The following is a 15749-nucleotide window of genomic DNA, read 5'->3' as shown; positions in this document are numbered from 1 at the left end:
ATAATGCTGTCAAACAGAATGAAATGCTCAGGAATAAATTTGACTACGGAGATGACAGTTCTGGGCTGGCATCACTTGAATTCAGTGATGAAGGAAATTGAAGACACAAACTGAAAGATACCCTATGCTCATAAATCAGAAGATTTTAATATTGTTAAAATGTTCCTACAAGCTGAAGTGATCTATACCTTCAGTGTGATCTCTATCAAAATTTCAATAACATTTTTCACAGAAATAGAAAAAACAATTCCAAAATTTGTATGAAACCCCAAAAGACCTCAATTAGTTCAAGCAGTCCCAAGAAAGAATGAAACTGGAGGCCTCACACTTCCCGATATCAAAATGTATAATAAAGCTGTAGTAATCAAGCTTCCCTGGTAGCTCACATAGTAAAGAATCTGCCTATAATGTAGGAGACCTGGGTTCAATCCCTGGGTTGGGAAGTTCCCCTGGAGAAGGAAATGACAACCCACTCAAGTATTCTCACTTGGATAATTCCATGGATAGAAGAGCCTTGTGGGCTACAGTCAACTGGGTTGGAAAGAGTCAGACATGACTGAGCAACTAACACACAGTAATCAAAGTAATCAAAACTGTATGGTGCTGGCGTAAACAGACCCAGAGACAGATGGAACAGAAGGAAGAGCCCAGAGATAAATTCACTGGTATATGGGTAACTAATGTTTGACAAGGGGGCCAGGAATACTCACTGGGGAAAAGAGTGTCTTCAATAACTGGTGCTAGGAAAACTGAATATTCACTTGTAAAAAAATGCAATCTGTCCCCTATCTCATACCACTCACAAAAGCTAATCTGAAATGGACTTAAGTCATAGATGTAAGAACTGAAACTGTAAAATTCCTAGTGGAAAGCATAGGGGAAAATATCTTGACATTGGTCTTAGCAATGATTTTATGAAGTTGACACTAAAATCAACAAGCAGGAGTACAAGAAACTAAAAAGCTTCTACACAGCAAAAGAAACAAACATGAAAAGGCAACCTATGGAATGGGCTTAAATATTGCCAAACCATCTATGTGCATATATTTTCCCTGCTCACCTGTCACATGAGTTGTTTTCCTATGAATCCCTGTTATTAGCTCTACCCTGATGACTTACCTCCTGAGACTGCCGTCTTCTCACTGTACTGGGCACCGCTCTGCTGACATAGAGCGTTGTGTGGTAGACTTATCTTTATGGCCTGGGTTGGGCACTGTGGAGACAGTGACTAGCAAACAACAGTGTCCACAATCACGCAGCTCATATTTAGTCAAGAAAATAAAACTCATACAGGCACACAGATAAATGTGAAGTTACAACTGAGATAAGTTTGATGAAGGAAAGGCCATGATGGGTTGATAGCTGTGGCGACTGGGCTTGAACTGAGAAGAGGAAGGATAAGTGAGCATTAACTAGCACTGCAGCTAGTTAATGCACTCATCTCACACGCTAGCAAAGTAAGGCTCAAAATTCTCCAAGCCAGGCTTCAGCAATATGTCAACCGTGAACTTCCAGGCGTTTAAGCTGGTTTTAGAAAAGGCAGAGGATCCAGAGATCAAATTGCCAACATCCGCTGAATCATTGAAAAAGCAAGAGAGTTCCAGAAAAACATCTATTTCTGCTTTATTGACTATGCCAAAGCCTTTGACTATGTGGATCACAATATACTGTGGAAAATTCTGAAAGAGATGGTAATACCAGATCACCTGACCTGCCTCCTAAGAAATCTGTATGCAGGTCAGGAAGCAACAGTTAGAAATGGACATGGAACAACAGACTGGTTCCAAATAAGAAAAGGAGAACATCAAGGCTGTATATTGTCACCCTGCTTATTTAACTTATATGCAGAGTACATCATGAGAAATGCTGGGCTGGATGAAGCACAAGCTGGAATCAAGATTGCTGGAAGAAATATCAACAACCTCAGATATGCAGATGACACCACCCTTATGGAAGAAAGTGAAGAAGAACTAAAGAGCCTCTTGATGAAAGTGAAAGAGGAGAGTGAAAAAGTTGGCTTAAAGCTCAACATTCAGAAAACTAAGATCATGGCATCTGGTCCCATCACTTCATGGTAAATAGATGGGGAAACAGTGGAAAGAGTGGCTGACTTTATTTTCTTGGGCTCCAAAATCACTGCAGATAGTGACTGCAGCCATGAAATTAAAAGACGCTCATTCATCGGAAGGAAAATTATGGCCAACCTGGACAGCATATTAAAAAGCAGAGACATTACTTTGCCAACAAAGGTCCGTCTAGTCAAGGCATTTGTTTTTTCAGTCGTCATGTATGGATGTGAGAGTTGGACTATAAAGAAAGCTGAGTGTTGAAGACTTGATGCTTTTGAACTGTGGTGTTGGAAAAGACTCTTGAAAGTCTCTTGGACTGCAAGGAGATCCAACTAGTCCATCCTAAAGGAAATCAGTCCTGAGTGTTCACTGGGAGGACTGATGCTGAAGCTGAAACTCCAATACTTTGGCCACCTGATGTGAAGAGCTGATTCATTGGAAAAGATCCTGATGCTGGGAAAAATTGAAGGTGAGAGGAGAAGGGGACGACAGAGGATGAGATGGTTGGATGGCATCACCGACTCAATGGACATGAGTTTGGGTAGACTCTGGGAGTTGGTGATGGCTGGGGAGGCCTGATGTGCTGCAGTCCATGGGGTCACAAAGAGTCAGACACGACTGAGCGACTGAACTGAACTGAGCACTGCAGCAGAGAGGAAGAGGAGGGAAAGGACGTTGCAGAAAGGGGCGACAGCATGCACAAATAAACAATAGTAGGTAGCGTGGAGCAGAACACATCACAGCGACTGCAAGAAAGCCCGTGTGTTACGAATGCATGGGCCTCGGCCAATAAGGGAGAGAAGTAAGTCTGGAGAAGCCATGCAACAAATGCACAGTTTATTTCAGCCTTCTTCAACAAGAAATACAATCTTTAAAAAAATATATAACTAGTTTTATTTATTTGGCTGTGCCAGGTCTTAGTTGCAGCATGCAGGATCTTATTTTTCGTTGCAGCATGTGGGATCTAGTTCCCCAGCCAGGGATTGAACCCAGGTCCCCTGCATTGGGAGCATGGAGTCTTAGCCACTGGGCCACCAGGAAGTCCCAAGAGATGTAATCTTCATTCTAAAGCTACTGGGGATTTACTGAAGAGTTTGAAGCCAGGGATTGACGTGATCCATTTTGTATTTTGAAAAAAAAATTCTGGCTACTCTATCGAGACAAGAATAAAAAGAGTAAGGCATGATGGATGCAGAGATTATAAACAAGGAGGCCTTAGTCCAGGTAAGAGATAATTGTTTAGATAAGGAAAATAATAGTGGAGATGAAGATAAGTGGAAGGATTTGAGAAACGTCTAGTGCGGCATCAAGCAACCCAGTGATAGGAGAGAAGGATGCCACAAAGGTTAGAGGCAGCAACTTGAAAAAGTGCTTACTAGACATTATAGTCTTAAAAACTGATCAGGCTTTCTGAATATGGAAATTTTCACCAGCTATATCTCTTCATAGACCCTTTCCCAAGAGCTTCTCCTTTAAACCTACTTTCTCTCCTTCAAAACCATATTCTCACCACCATTTTGTTGCATAACATATTTCTGCACTCACAATAGTCTCTTGATAATAAATTCAATAATATAATTATGATGTGGAATGTTTAATGCTAAATCTCCACCAGTCAAGGGCCCAGCTTTGTACTGCCTGCACTTCCACTGAACTGTTTCTAAAGTCTCCTACAGTTCCACCCTTAGTCATACAAAGGCTTGAAAGAAATATTGACGTTATAGCATTTTTTTTGGTAGATCTAAGATCAAATTCTTAGGCTTAGAATTCCACCAGAGCTTTCAGGGTCATGGGGCTGTGTACGGAGATGGGCATGTTCATCTCCCCAGTGGGCACAGTCTATTTCAGACTTCCTGAAGCCTTTCATAGCATCTCATTCACTACCGACCAGCTAAAGTATTTATATCTCCTAGGAGAGGTTGCCTTTTTATTATCTTCTTGTACTCATTCTGTATGCCATACCTTACCCTCAAAATTGTCAGTTTGAATAACCCAAATGGTTTATAGAAACTAAAAACTAATGTTTCATTTTCTTTCTTTTTTTTTTTTTTTAATTTTTTTATTAGTTGGAGGCTAATTACTTCACAACATTTCAGTGGGTTTTGTCATACATTGATATGAATCAGCCATAGATTTACACTTATTCCCCATCCCGATCCCCCCTCCCATCTCCCTCTCCACCCGATTCCTCTGGGTCTTCCCAGTGCACCAGGCCCGAGCACTTGTCTCATGCATCCCACCTGGGCTGGTGATCTGTTTCACCATAGATAGTATACATGCTGTTCTTTTGAAACATCCCACCCTCACCTTCTCCCACAGAGTTCAAAAGTCTGTTCTGTATTTCTGTGTCTCTTTTTCTGTTTTGCATATAGGGTTATCATTACCATCTTTCTAAATTCCATATATATGTGTTAGTATGCTGTAATGTTCTTTATCTTTCTGGCTTACTTCACTCTGTATAAGGGGCTCCAGTTTCATCCATCTCATTAGGACTGGTTCAAATGAATTCTTTTTGACGGCTGAGTAAAATTCCATGGTGTATATGTACCACAGCTTCCTTATCCATTCATCTGCTGATGGGCATCTAGGTTGCTTCCATGTCCTGGCTATTATAAACAGTGCTGCGATGAACATTGGAGTGCACGTGTCTCTTTCAGATCTGGTTTCCTCAGTGTGTATGCCCAGAAGTGGTATTGCTGGGTCATATGGCAGTTCTATTTCCAGTTTTTTAAGGAATCTCCACACTGTTTTCCATAGTGGCTGTACTAGTTTGCATTCCCACCAACAGTGTAAGAGGGTTCCCTTTTCTCCACAGCCTCTCCAGCATTTATTGCTTGTAGACTTTTGGATAGCAGCCATCCTGACTGGTGTGTAATGGTACCTCATTGTGGTTTTGATTTGCATTTCTCTAATAATGAGTGATGTTGAGCACCTTTTCATGTGTTTGTTAGCCATCTGTATGTCTTCTTTGGAGAAATGTCTGTTTAGTTCTCTGGCCCATTTTTTGATTGGGTCATTTATTTTTCTGGAATTGAGCTGCAGGAGTTGCTTGTATATTTTTGAGATTAATCCTTTGTCTGTTTCTTCATTTGCTATTATTTTCTCCCAATCTGACGGCTGTCTTTTCACCTTACTTATAGTTTCTTTTGTAGTGCAAAAGCTTTTAAGTTTCATTAGATCCCATTTGTTTAGTTTTGCTTTTATTTCCAATATTCTGGGAGGTGGGTCATAGAGGATCTTGCTGTGATTTATGTCGGAGAGAGTTTTGCCTATGTTCTCCTCTAGGAGTTTTATAGTTTCTGGTCTTACATTTAGATCTTTAATCCATTTTGAGTTTATTTTTTTGTATGGTGTTAGAAAGTGTTCTAGTTTCATTCTTTTGCAAGTGGTTGACCAGTTTTCCCAGCATCACTTGTTAAAGAGGTTGTCTTTTTTCCATTGTATATCCTTGCCTCCTTTGTCAAAGATAAGGTGTCCATAGGTCCGTGGATTTATCTCTGGGCTTTCTATTCTGTTCCATTGGTCTATATTTCTGTCTTTGTGCCAGTACCACACTGTCTTGATGACTGTGGCTTTGTAGTAGAGTCTGAAGTCAGGCAGGTTGATTCCTCCAGTTCCATTCTTCTTTTTCAAGATTACTTTGGCTATTCGAGGTTTTTTGTATTTCCATACAAATTGTGAAATTCTTTGGTCTAGTTCTGTGAAAAATACCGTTGGTAGCTTGATAGGGATTGCATTGAATCTATAGATTGCTTTGGGTAGAATAGCCATTTTGACAATATTGATTCTTCCAATCCATGAACACGGTATGTTTCTCCATCTGTTTGTGTCCTCTTTGATTTCTTTCATCAGTGTTTTATAGTTTTCTATGTATAGGTCCTTTGTTTCTTTAGGTAGATATACTCCTAAGTATTTTATTCTTTTTGTTGCAATGGTGAATGGTATTGTTTCCTTAATTTCTCTTTCTGTTTTTTCATTGTTAGTATATAGGAATGCAAGGGATTTCTGTGTGTTAATTTTATATCCTGCAACTTTACTATATTCATTGATTAGTTCTAGTAATTTTCTGGTAGAGTCTTTAGGGTTTTCTATATAGAGGATCATGTCATCTGCAAACAGTGAGAGTTTCACTTCTTCTTTTCCTATCTGGATTCCTTTTACTTCTTTTTCTGCTCTGATTGCTGTGGCCAAAACTTCCAACACTATGTTGAATAGTAGTGGTGAGAGTGGGCACCCTTGTCTTGTTCCTGATTTCAGGGGAAATGCTTTCAATTTTTCACCATTGAGGGTGATGCTTGCTGTGGGTTTGTCATATATAGCTTTTATTATGTTGAGGTATGTTCCTTCTATTCCTGCTTTTTGGAGAGTTTTAATCATAAATGAGTGTTGAATTTTGTCAAAGGCTTTCTCTGCATCTATTGAGATAATCATATGGTTTTTATCTTTCAATTTGTTAATGTGGTGTATTACATTGATTGATTTGCGGATATTGAAGAATCCTTGCATTCCTGGGATAAAGCCCACTTGGTCGTGGTGTATGATTTTTTTAATATGTTGTTGGATTCTGTTTGCTAGAATTTTGTTAAGGATTTTTGCATCTATGTTCATCAGTGATATTGGCCTGTAGTTTTCTTTTTTTGTGGCATCTTTGTCAGGTTTTGGAATTAGGGTGATGGTGGCCTCATAGAATGAGTTTGGAAGTTTACCTTCTTCTGCAATTTTCTGGAAGAGTTTGAGTAAGGTAGGTGTTAGCTCTTCTCTAAATTTTTGGTAGAATTCAGCTGTGAAGCCATCTGGTCCTGGGCTTTTGTTTGCTGGAAGATTTTTGATTACAGTTTCGATTTCCTTGCCTGTGATGGGTCTGTTAAGATCTTCTATTTCTTCCTGGTTCAGTTTTGGAAAGTTATACTTTTCTAAGAATTTGTCCATTTCATCCAAGTTGTCCATTTTATTGGCATAGAGCTGCTGGTAGTAGTCTCTTATGATCCTTTGTATTTCAGTGTTGTCTGTTGTGATCTCTCCATTTTCATTTCTAATTTTGTTAATTTGGTTCTTCTCTCTTTGTTTCTTAATGAGTCTTGCTAATGGTTTGTCAATTTTGTTTATTTTTTCAAAAAACCAGCTTTTAGCTTTGTTGATTTTTGCTATGGTCTCTTTAGTTTCTATTGCATTTATTTCTGCCTTAATTTTTAAGATTTCTTTCCTTCTGCTAACCCTGGGGTTCTTCATTTCTTCCTTCTCTAATTGCTTTAGGTGTAGAGTTAGGTTATTTATTTGGCTTTTTTCTTGTTTCTTGATGTAAGCCTGTAATGCTATGAACCTTCCCCTTAGCACTGCTTTTACAGTGTCCCATAGGTTTTGGGTTGTTGTGTTTTCATTTTCATTCATTTCTATACATATTTTGATTTCTTTTTTGATTTCTTCTATGATTTGTTGGTTATTCAGAAGCATGTTATTTAGCCTCCATGTGTTTGAATTTTTAACAATTTTTTTCCTGTAATTGAGATCTAATCTTACTGCACTGTGGTCAGAAAAGATGACTGGAATGATTTCAATTTTTTTGAATTTTCCAAGACTAGATTTATGGCCCAGGATGTGATCTATTCTGGAGAAGGTTCCGTGTGCACTTGAGAAAAAGGTGAAGTTGATTGTTTCGGGGTGAAATGTCCTATAGATATCAATTAGGTCTAGCTGGTCCATTGTGTCATTTAAAGTTTGTGTTTCCTTGTTAATTTTCTGTTTAGTTGATCTATCCATAGTTGTGAGTGGGGTATTAAAGTCTCCCACTATTATTGTGTTACTATTAATTTCCTCTTTCATACTCGTTAGTGTTTGCCGTACATATTGCGGTGCTCCTATGTTGGGTGCATATATATTTATAATTGTTATATCTTCTTCTTGGATTGATCCTTTGATCATTATGTAGTGTCCTTCTTTGTCTCTTTTCACAGCTTTTATTTGAAAGTCTATTTTATCTGATATGAGTATTGCGACTCCTGCTTTCTTTTGGTCTCCATTTGCATGAAATATTTTTTTCCAGCCCTTCACTTTTAGTCTGTATGTGTCTCTTGTTTTGAGGTGGGTCTCTTGTAGACAGCATATATGGGGGTCTTGTTTCTGTATCCATTCAGCCAATCTTTGTCTTTTGGTTGGGGCATTCAACCCATTTACATTTAAGGTAATTATTGATAGGTGTGGTCCCGTTGCCATTTACTTTGTTGTTTTGGGTTCACGTTTATACAACCTTTCTGCATTTCCTGTCTAGAGAAGATCCTTTAGCATTTGTTGAAGAGCTGGTTTGGTGGTGCTGAATTCTCTCAGCTTTTGCTTATCTGTAAAGCTTTTGAGTTCTCCTTCATATCTGAATGAGATCCTTGCTGGATACAGTAATCTAGGTTGTAGGTTATTCTCTTTCATTACTTTCAGGACGTCCTGCCATTCCCTTCTGGCCTGGAGGGTTTCTATTGATAGATCATCTGTTATCCTTATGGGAATCCCTTTGTGTGTTATTTGTTGTTTTTCCCTTGCTGCTTTTAATATTTGTTCTTTGTGTTTGATCTTTGTTAGTTTGATTAATATGTGTCTTGGGGTGTTTCGCCTTGGGTTTATCCTGTTTGGGACTCTCTGGGTTTCTTGGACTTGAGTGGCTATTTCCTTCCCCATTTTAGGGAAGTTTTCAGCTATTATCTCCTCGAGTATTTTCTCATGGCCTTTCTTTTTGTCTTCTTCTTCTGGGACTCCTATGATTCGAATGTTGGGGCGTTTCACAGTGTCCCAGAGGTCCCTGAGGTTGTCCTCATTTCTTTTGATCCTTTTTTCTTTTTTCCCTCTCTGCTTCATTTATTTCCACCATTTTATCTTCTACCTCACTTATCCTATCTTCTGCCTCCGTTATTCTACTCTTGGTTCCCTCCAAAGTGTTTTTGATCTCATTCATTGCATTGTTCATTTTTAATTGACTCTTTTTTATTTCTTCTAGGTCTTTATTAAACAATTCTTGTATCTTTTCAATCTTTGTCTCCAGGCTATTTATCTGTAACTCCATTTTGTTTTCAAGATTTTGGATCATTTTTATTATCATTATTCTAAATTCTTTTTCAGGTAGATTCCCTATCTCCTCTTTTGTTTGACTTGGTGGGCATTTTTCATGTTCCTTTACCTGTTGGGTATTTCTTTGCCTTTTCATCTTGTTTAGATTGCTGTGTCTGGAGTGGACTTTCTGTATTCTGGAGGTCTGTGGTTCCTTTTTATTGTGGAGGATTTACCCAGTGGGTGGGGTTAGACGATTGGCTTGTCAAGGTTTCCCGGTTAGGGAAGCTTGCGTCAGTGTACTGGTGCGTGGAACTTGATTTCTTCTTTTTGGAGAGCAATGGAGTGCCCAGTAATGAGTTTTGAGATGGGTCTATGTGTTAGGTGTCACCTTGGGCAGCCTGTATGTTGACATTCGGGGCTATGTTCCTGTGTTGCTGGAGAATTTGCGTGGTATGTCTTGCTCTAAAACTTACTGGCTCTTGGGTGGTGGTTGGTTTCAGTGTAGGTATGGAGGCTTTTGGACGGTCACTTATTGCTTAAAGTTCCATGTAGTCAGGAGTTTTTTGGTGTTCTCAGGTTTGGGGCTTAAGTTTCCTGCCTCTGGATTTCAGTTTTATTCTTCCTGTAGTCTCAGGACTTCTCCAACTATACAGCACTGATAATAAAACTTCTAGGTTAATGGCGAAAAGATTCTCCCCTGTTAGGGACACCCAGAGAGGTTCACAGAGTTACATGAACAGGAGAAAAGGGAGGAGGGAGATAGAGATGAGCAGGAGGAGAAAAAGGGGGACTCAAGAGGAGAGAGACAGATCTACGCAGCTGTCTGTTCCCAGAGTGTTCTCCGTATCTCAGACACCTACAAGGATTCACAGAATTGGATTGGGAAGAGAAGGGGAAAGGAGGAAATAGAGGTGTTCTGAGGTAGAAAACAGAGAGTCAAGATTGGGAGAGAATAATCTTCGGTTTAAAGATAGGGCTTCTTTTTTTTTTTTTTTGGTAAGGTTATAGTGTAGTGAAAGTGAAAATGAAGAGTAGTAGAGGAGTACTAGAGGACTTTAAAAGAAATAAGAGAAAAAGAAAAATAGGAAATAAAAGAGAAAACGGAAAGGAAAAAAAAGAAAAAAAAAAAAAAAAAAGAAAAAAAAACAAAAAACAAAAAAAAAAAAGAAAGAAAGAAAAAAAAAATTTTTTTTTCCCCCCTAATTAAAAAAATCGTAAAAATCTATGTAAATGAAAGTTAAGGAGTAATGGGGGAGTAATAGGGAATTTTAAAGGAAAATAAAAGAGAAAAAATAAAAAAGAAAAAATATAAAAAGAAAAAAAAATTTTTTTTTTTTTTCCTTACTTAGAAAAAAAAAAAGTAAAAATATATCTAGGAGTTTCTCTGGAGCTGCTGCGGTCAGTGTGGGTTCGGCTCAGTTTCAGATAGCTCCTCGTTCCAGCTTACACTTCTCGATATCTACAGGGCCCTTCCGGTGTAGTCGGTGTTTTCTAGAGGGATTTTAATCTGTTGCACCAGTCCCTTCTGAAGCGGTTCCCTTTGTTTATTTGGCTTCTGTTTGCCGGTCTCTTCAGAGCCTCATTTCCGCCCTGACACAGGCGGGCGGAGGTGGACTCTTATTCAGGTAGCTAGTTCCGTTGCGCTGCTGGGAGGGGCTGACGCTGCGGGGCGGGGCTGACGCTGCGGGGATGGGCTGGCGCTGCCGGGAGGGGCTGGCGCTGCTGGGAGGGGCTGACGCTGCGGGGAGGGGCTGGCCCTGCGGGGACGGGCTGGCGCTGCCGGGAGGGGCTGACGCCGCTTTCTCCGTCTGCGCTGCTCAGGCTCCCGGCTGTTTAATATTTAATTTTCTATACAGAGTAAGTCTCCCATGTTAGCAATAGAGAATCAAAATGCTTAACAATGGTGATTTGCAAATCTGTGTATCCTGGGGAGGAGTATCTGTACCTGATACTGGATCTGTTCTTTGCTCTTTTGAAGGGAATATTCTTCTGCGGCAGAGGCTCCTTTGTTTCCATATCCAGATTTCTTCACCAGGGCGGACAGAGAGTTGGCAAGAATCATCGACCATCACGTAAGTTTGATTGTCTTAAACTAGCAGCAAAAGCCTTGCTCTGTAAGGGCATTTTTAATCAGAAAGTGTAGTTCTGAGATGGAAACAGTAATCATGGAACTCAAAAGTAGATTGAGTTTTCATTGAGATTTGCCAAATTGAATTATATCTCACTGTACTATCTATATACCTCAGTGCCTTCATTGGGTTACAGAAATTTTGGCTTTTCTTTCATTTATAAAATACTAGCCTTATTCTGTTTCCTGAATTAGTACCAATTTTTGTGAGTGTGTGATAGGAATCTAATGTCGGACACTGAACACTGATTTCTTCTGTATTTTTAATAAAAGAACAAAAATATTCTGACTCAGTTTTTCAGTGACCACTCTTTGCCCCTGAAGTATTAGAACGACTTTAATATTCTGTTTTTGGTGTCAGTTAAACAAGCAGTAACAAGGCCACTGAACAGGTTTTAATCCGCTGAGCTCCATATAATCAGTGATTTCTTCCCAAATCATTTATGACTGCTTCTTTTTAGGAGTAGAGTTACTTACATACTTATAAGTTACTTATATAGAGTTACTTATATAAGTAGAATAATTATATTTTGTTTTTTCTTTTAATATAATAGGGATTCAATACTATGTAGAATGTGTTTAAATTAATTTTATCACCAGTTGTGTATTATTTCTCAGATTGTGTTTATATTCCCATGGTTGATTTTTTTACATTCCTTTTATTAGTGATATTTTGAGAAAGAATAAGTGATTATTTCATTTACTGATCCCACTAAATAGTTATTTATTCACACAGCCAGTACTTAAGCCACTGTAGCAATAGCCACAAGTATTGTGGTTTGAAAACTTAATGATATCCTAGAACTACAAAATGAGAGCTATAGTATTGCTATTTTATTCACTAACAACATTTATGCTAAACCAATATATCATATGTACAAGGCATTATCAAAAAGTTGCAGCAACTATAATTTTACCACTCACTTCAACTAAATTATCTGGACTATACTATAGAAGATAGCAAGTTGCCAATGTGTATATATACACACATACATAGTGTCATTTTAGTAACAGAATAAAAATCTTTTGCCTTATCATTCTGTACCCTTGAAAGAGTCAAAAGACTTTAATCACTCTGTGATTAAACACATTGGCCTGAAGAGGCAGAGGACACTGCTTTGAGTGATAGAGAGGAGGCTAGGAAATGCCTCCTAAGGGCCATCATCTTTTCTCCCTTCCAAGGGTATAAGCAGCGACTTAGCAGCAGCAGCAAGCATTCACTACCATCAGTCTTTCTATAGACAGGCAAAGCCATCCTTTCTGGAAAATATGTTTGAGAACAGATAGGGTCCAAACTGTTTGATCTATGGCTGGCCTAATCAAAGAGTAGTCTGGTAGTATTAACTTGTAGAGGTTTATCGAAGCTTCTCTGAATATCATATTTTTAAAAAGTATTCATCTATATACATTTCCTTTGAAATAACTATAACTATAGTGCTTTGTACTAATATCGCACACTTTACAAATGCTCTTACAGTGGTTAATTTAATCCTTACAACAAGTCTGTAAAACATTTACCAATAAGAAGAATGTAGCTTTATGATTCAGTTAATTGTTCAAGGTTTTAAAGATAGTAAATGACTGAGTCTACATACAAATCCAGATCTCTGGACTGTAAGTCTACTTTTCTGGTCGATCTTTCATAATTGCTCAATTTCTGGGCTTAAAATTACAAACCTGAATGGGGGAGGGAAGGTGGAGTCTGTAGAATTGACAATAAAGCCAAACACACAGCTGCCGGGTTAACTGCCCTGCCAAGCCGGCTGAGTTTTATCACGTGTCCCTGACGTGCGAGGATCAGGGCAGACACCCCGCCAAGGTGCCTTGCACACCACTGCTGCTCCGCAGTGTGATGACTGAAGCCCTGAGTGAACCGATAGGCTTTTTTCGTGGTACATCACATGTAAACGATACCTTCTCTCTGTAACAGTGGCAGGAAGAGCAAAAGATGCGGCAGAAGGAAGACGCGATATGTGAGGCTGAAGAACGGAAAGATAAGGAGTTACAGGAGCAAAATCGCTTCAGAGAAATAATGAAGAGAAGAGAAGAGAAGCTACACAAGCAAACCAAACCTTATGAGCTTCCCCCTAGGGCTGAAGAAGTTTCCTTAGAAAAGAAAATGACCCCTACAACTGAGGTCCATATGCCAGAAATTCGTTACATGAAAGAGGCCAGGAAAGCTACAGGTCAGGAAAAAATTCGTAATTAAATGTAATTTCTTAGAAAGGAGTTTATCTTGGTGCAGGTTCTTTAATAGTCATAGCTTAGTCCTAAAAGAACAGTTAGCACTTAATCACATTTGTGTGACCTGTACTACTAGTTAAATGTTTTCAAGAATGCGGCTAGAGCTAAGTGACTCTTATCTCGTGATCATACACATAATGATTCTCAGAGTGTTGAAATTCACTGAAGAGTTACATAGACACGATTATTGCATATAATGATTATGCAAATTATTAATGAGTCACAAATAAGAACTATTTCTTAAAATGGGATGGACATCAATCAGTACTCCTATCATAACTGTTACACTAATAAAACATGTAAGTCCCCTGCTTGGGTTTGTGTTTCATAGTCAGTCTATGCCAAGTCAAACCGCATGTCAGAAGCTTGCATATGTGCATATTAAGTCGCTTCAGTTGTGTCAGACTCTGCAACCCTATGGACCATAGCCCGCCAGCCCCCTCTGTCCATGGGATTCTCCAGACAAGAATACTGGAGTGGGTTGCCAGGCCCTCCTCTAGGGGATCTTCCCGACCCAGGGATCGAACCCACGTCTCTCATGTCTCCTGCGTTGGCAGGCAGGTTCTTTACCACCAGCGCCACCTGGGAAGCTTGAATGCAATCAACTGCTGTATACAGACAAACCTGGCCGGGACAGTCCTCTCAGGATGACGCAATCTCTAAGAGATACCATGGGAGCCTTCTGTGTGATGGTGATTTTACTTTGCCAGGTGAGGTTATGAGAATGGACTTGCATGGTCTTAGAAGCCCTAACTGGAGGGATTCATCCCATCAGGAGACATTTTTAAATGTTGTTTCACTTCTTCTGACACTCCCAGTCTATGGGTAGAGTAACAGAGTGGGGCTCTTGTGATACTTTACACTACTTTTCTAAAAATGATAAATAACCCCACCACAGTTTTGCACAAGTGACTTAGTCATGCTCAAAAGACAGATGTTTTCAGGATGTCAAACTCAAATGGCTTCTGGGTCAGAAAGGTCACGTATTTAGTGATCGACTATAGAGGATCTACTCCATCTAAGAAACTTGCCACCATCTCACTCCACTCTGCAACATGTTGTAGGATCATCTAGTCTTTAAAAAAGATGCCCTCAGTCTTTTTTAAAATACGTTACTGAATTTCAAAATGTTGGCAGCCAATTAAAAAAAAATCACATCCTTTTGGGGTAAATTTGACATGTGGGCCATAAGTCTGTGACCTGCACTACGTGAATTTATAAAATCATTCTTTAAGGTAACAATAATGTGCAGTAGAAATGGATGCAGGGAAGGGTGTTCTTCTTTTGATTTCCTTCAAAGTTGATTCAAACTTATGTTGCTCCTCATCCTTCTCTCCTCACACAGAGAATATGTAAGTTCTCAGAAATAATATCTCCCAAGGCACCTTTCCAAATACTTCCATCAAGCTTTGCTTTTCTCACGTGTGAGGAAGAAATCTCTTCAGTCCCTTCCCTGAAGGCCAGCCAGACCTCTTCTCAGAATCCTGTCCCATCGAAACTCTCCCTCCACCAATTGTTTACTCTCTCCCCAGAAGTCTCTCAGGCTTCCCAGGTGGCACTGGAAATAAGCAGTCTGCCTGCCAGTACCTGAGACACGTTCAGTCCCCGGATCGGGAAGATCCCCTGAAGGAGATGGCAGCCCACTCCAGCATTCTTGCCTGGAGAATCCCATGGACAGAGGAGCCTGGCGGGCTTCAGTCCCCGGGGTCGCAAAGACTTGGACACGACTGAGCGGCTAAGCATGCACACTCAGTGAAGTCTCGCACTGCTATGGATGAAGGTCTCAGATTTCCACCGTCCTCTCTCCACACTATGCTCAGCATCACCAAACCCTCAGTGCCGTTTAAAGTAGTAATCTTCTTCTGGGTTGTAGAGACGGAATCACTGGGCTGGAAGTTGTGGGGAAAGGATTCTGGAGATCTGATGGCTACTTGTAAGAATTGTATGAGATCCTGCCGTATCACAATCACCTTTGAGAAGCCCAATGCCAGCAATTTCTGAGCCATTCTTCGCTCTGAGGCCAGGGCTAACCTGCCTTCAGGCTTCTGATCTGCAGGCCTGGGTGTTTCTTTCCTGTTCTGCTTCATCTCTTCCCCCTGGTTCTGCTGCTTTCTGACGTCCACGGTTGTCTTAGTGTTCCAGCGTGCTTTTTACCTGGACTCATATCTTTTAAGGAAATCCTTTTTCTATCACGGTGGTGGAAATTTGGAAAGAAACTTAAAAATAATATACATATATACTCGCATAAATAAATGAAGAATATATACATTTAAGAA

At 39.7% G+C, this 15749-nt stretch overlaps 1 protein-coding gene across 4 annotated transcripts in view; it reads left to right on the top strand.

Annotated features, from left to right (window-relative positions):
• TMEM232 (transmembrane protein 232) overlaps positions 1–13782 on the top strand; it is a 272688-nt gene extending 258906 nt beyond the window's left edge. For all 4 annotated transcript variants that reach the window (XM_043913765.1, XM_043913767.1, XM_043913768.1 and 1 more), the window contains 2 exons: positions 11080–11173; positions 13160–13782. In XM_043913765.1, the coding sequence (XP_043769700.1) occupies positions 11080–11173; positions 13160–13438 (373 nt within the window). In that variant the 3' untranslated portion in view covers positions 13439–13782. The remainder of the gene's footprint in view (positions 1–11079; positions 11174–13159) is intronic.
• The last annotated feature ends 1967 nt before the right edge of the window (positions 13783–15749 follow it).

This window comes from Cervus elaphus, chromosome 9 (genome assembly GCF_910594005.1).
Source record: "Cervus elaphus chromosome 9, mCerEla1.1, whole genome shotgun sequence".
In the NCBI taxonomy this organism is placed as follows: domain Eukaryota; kingdom Metazoa; phylum Chordata; class Mammalia; order Artiodactyla; family Cervidae; genus Cervus; species Cervus elaphus.
Note: the sequence above shows the minus strand (reverse complement) of the source record. Positions and strands in the feature narration are given on the sequence as shown.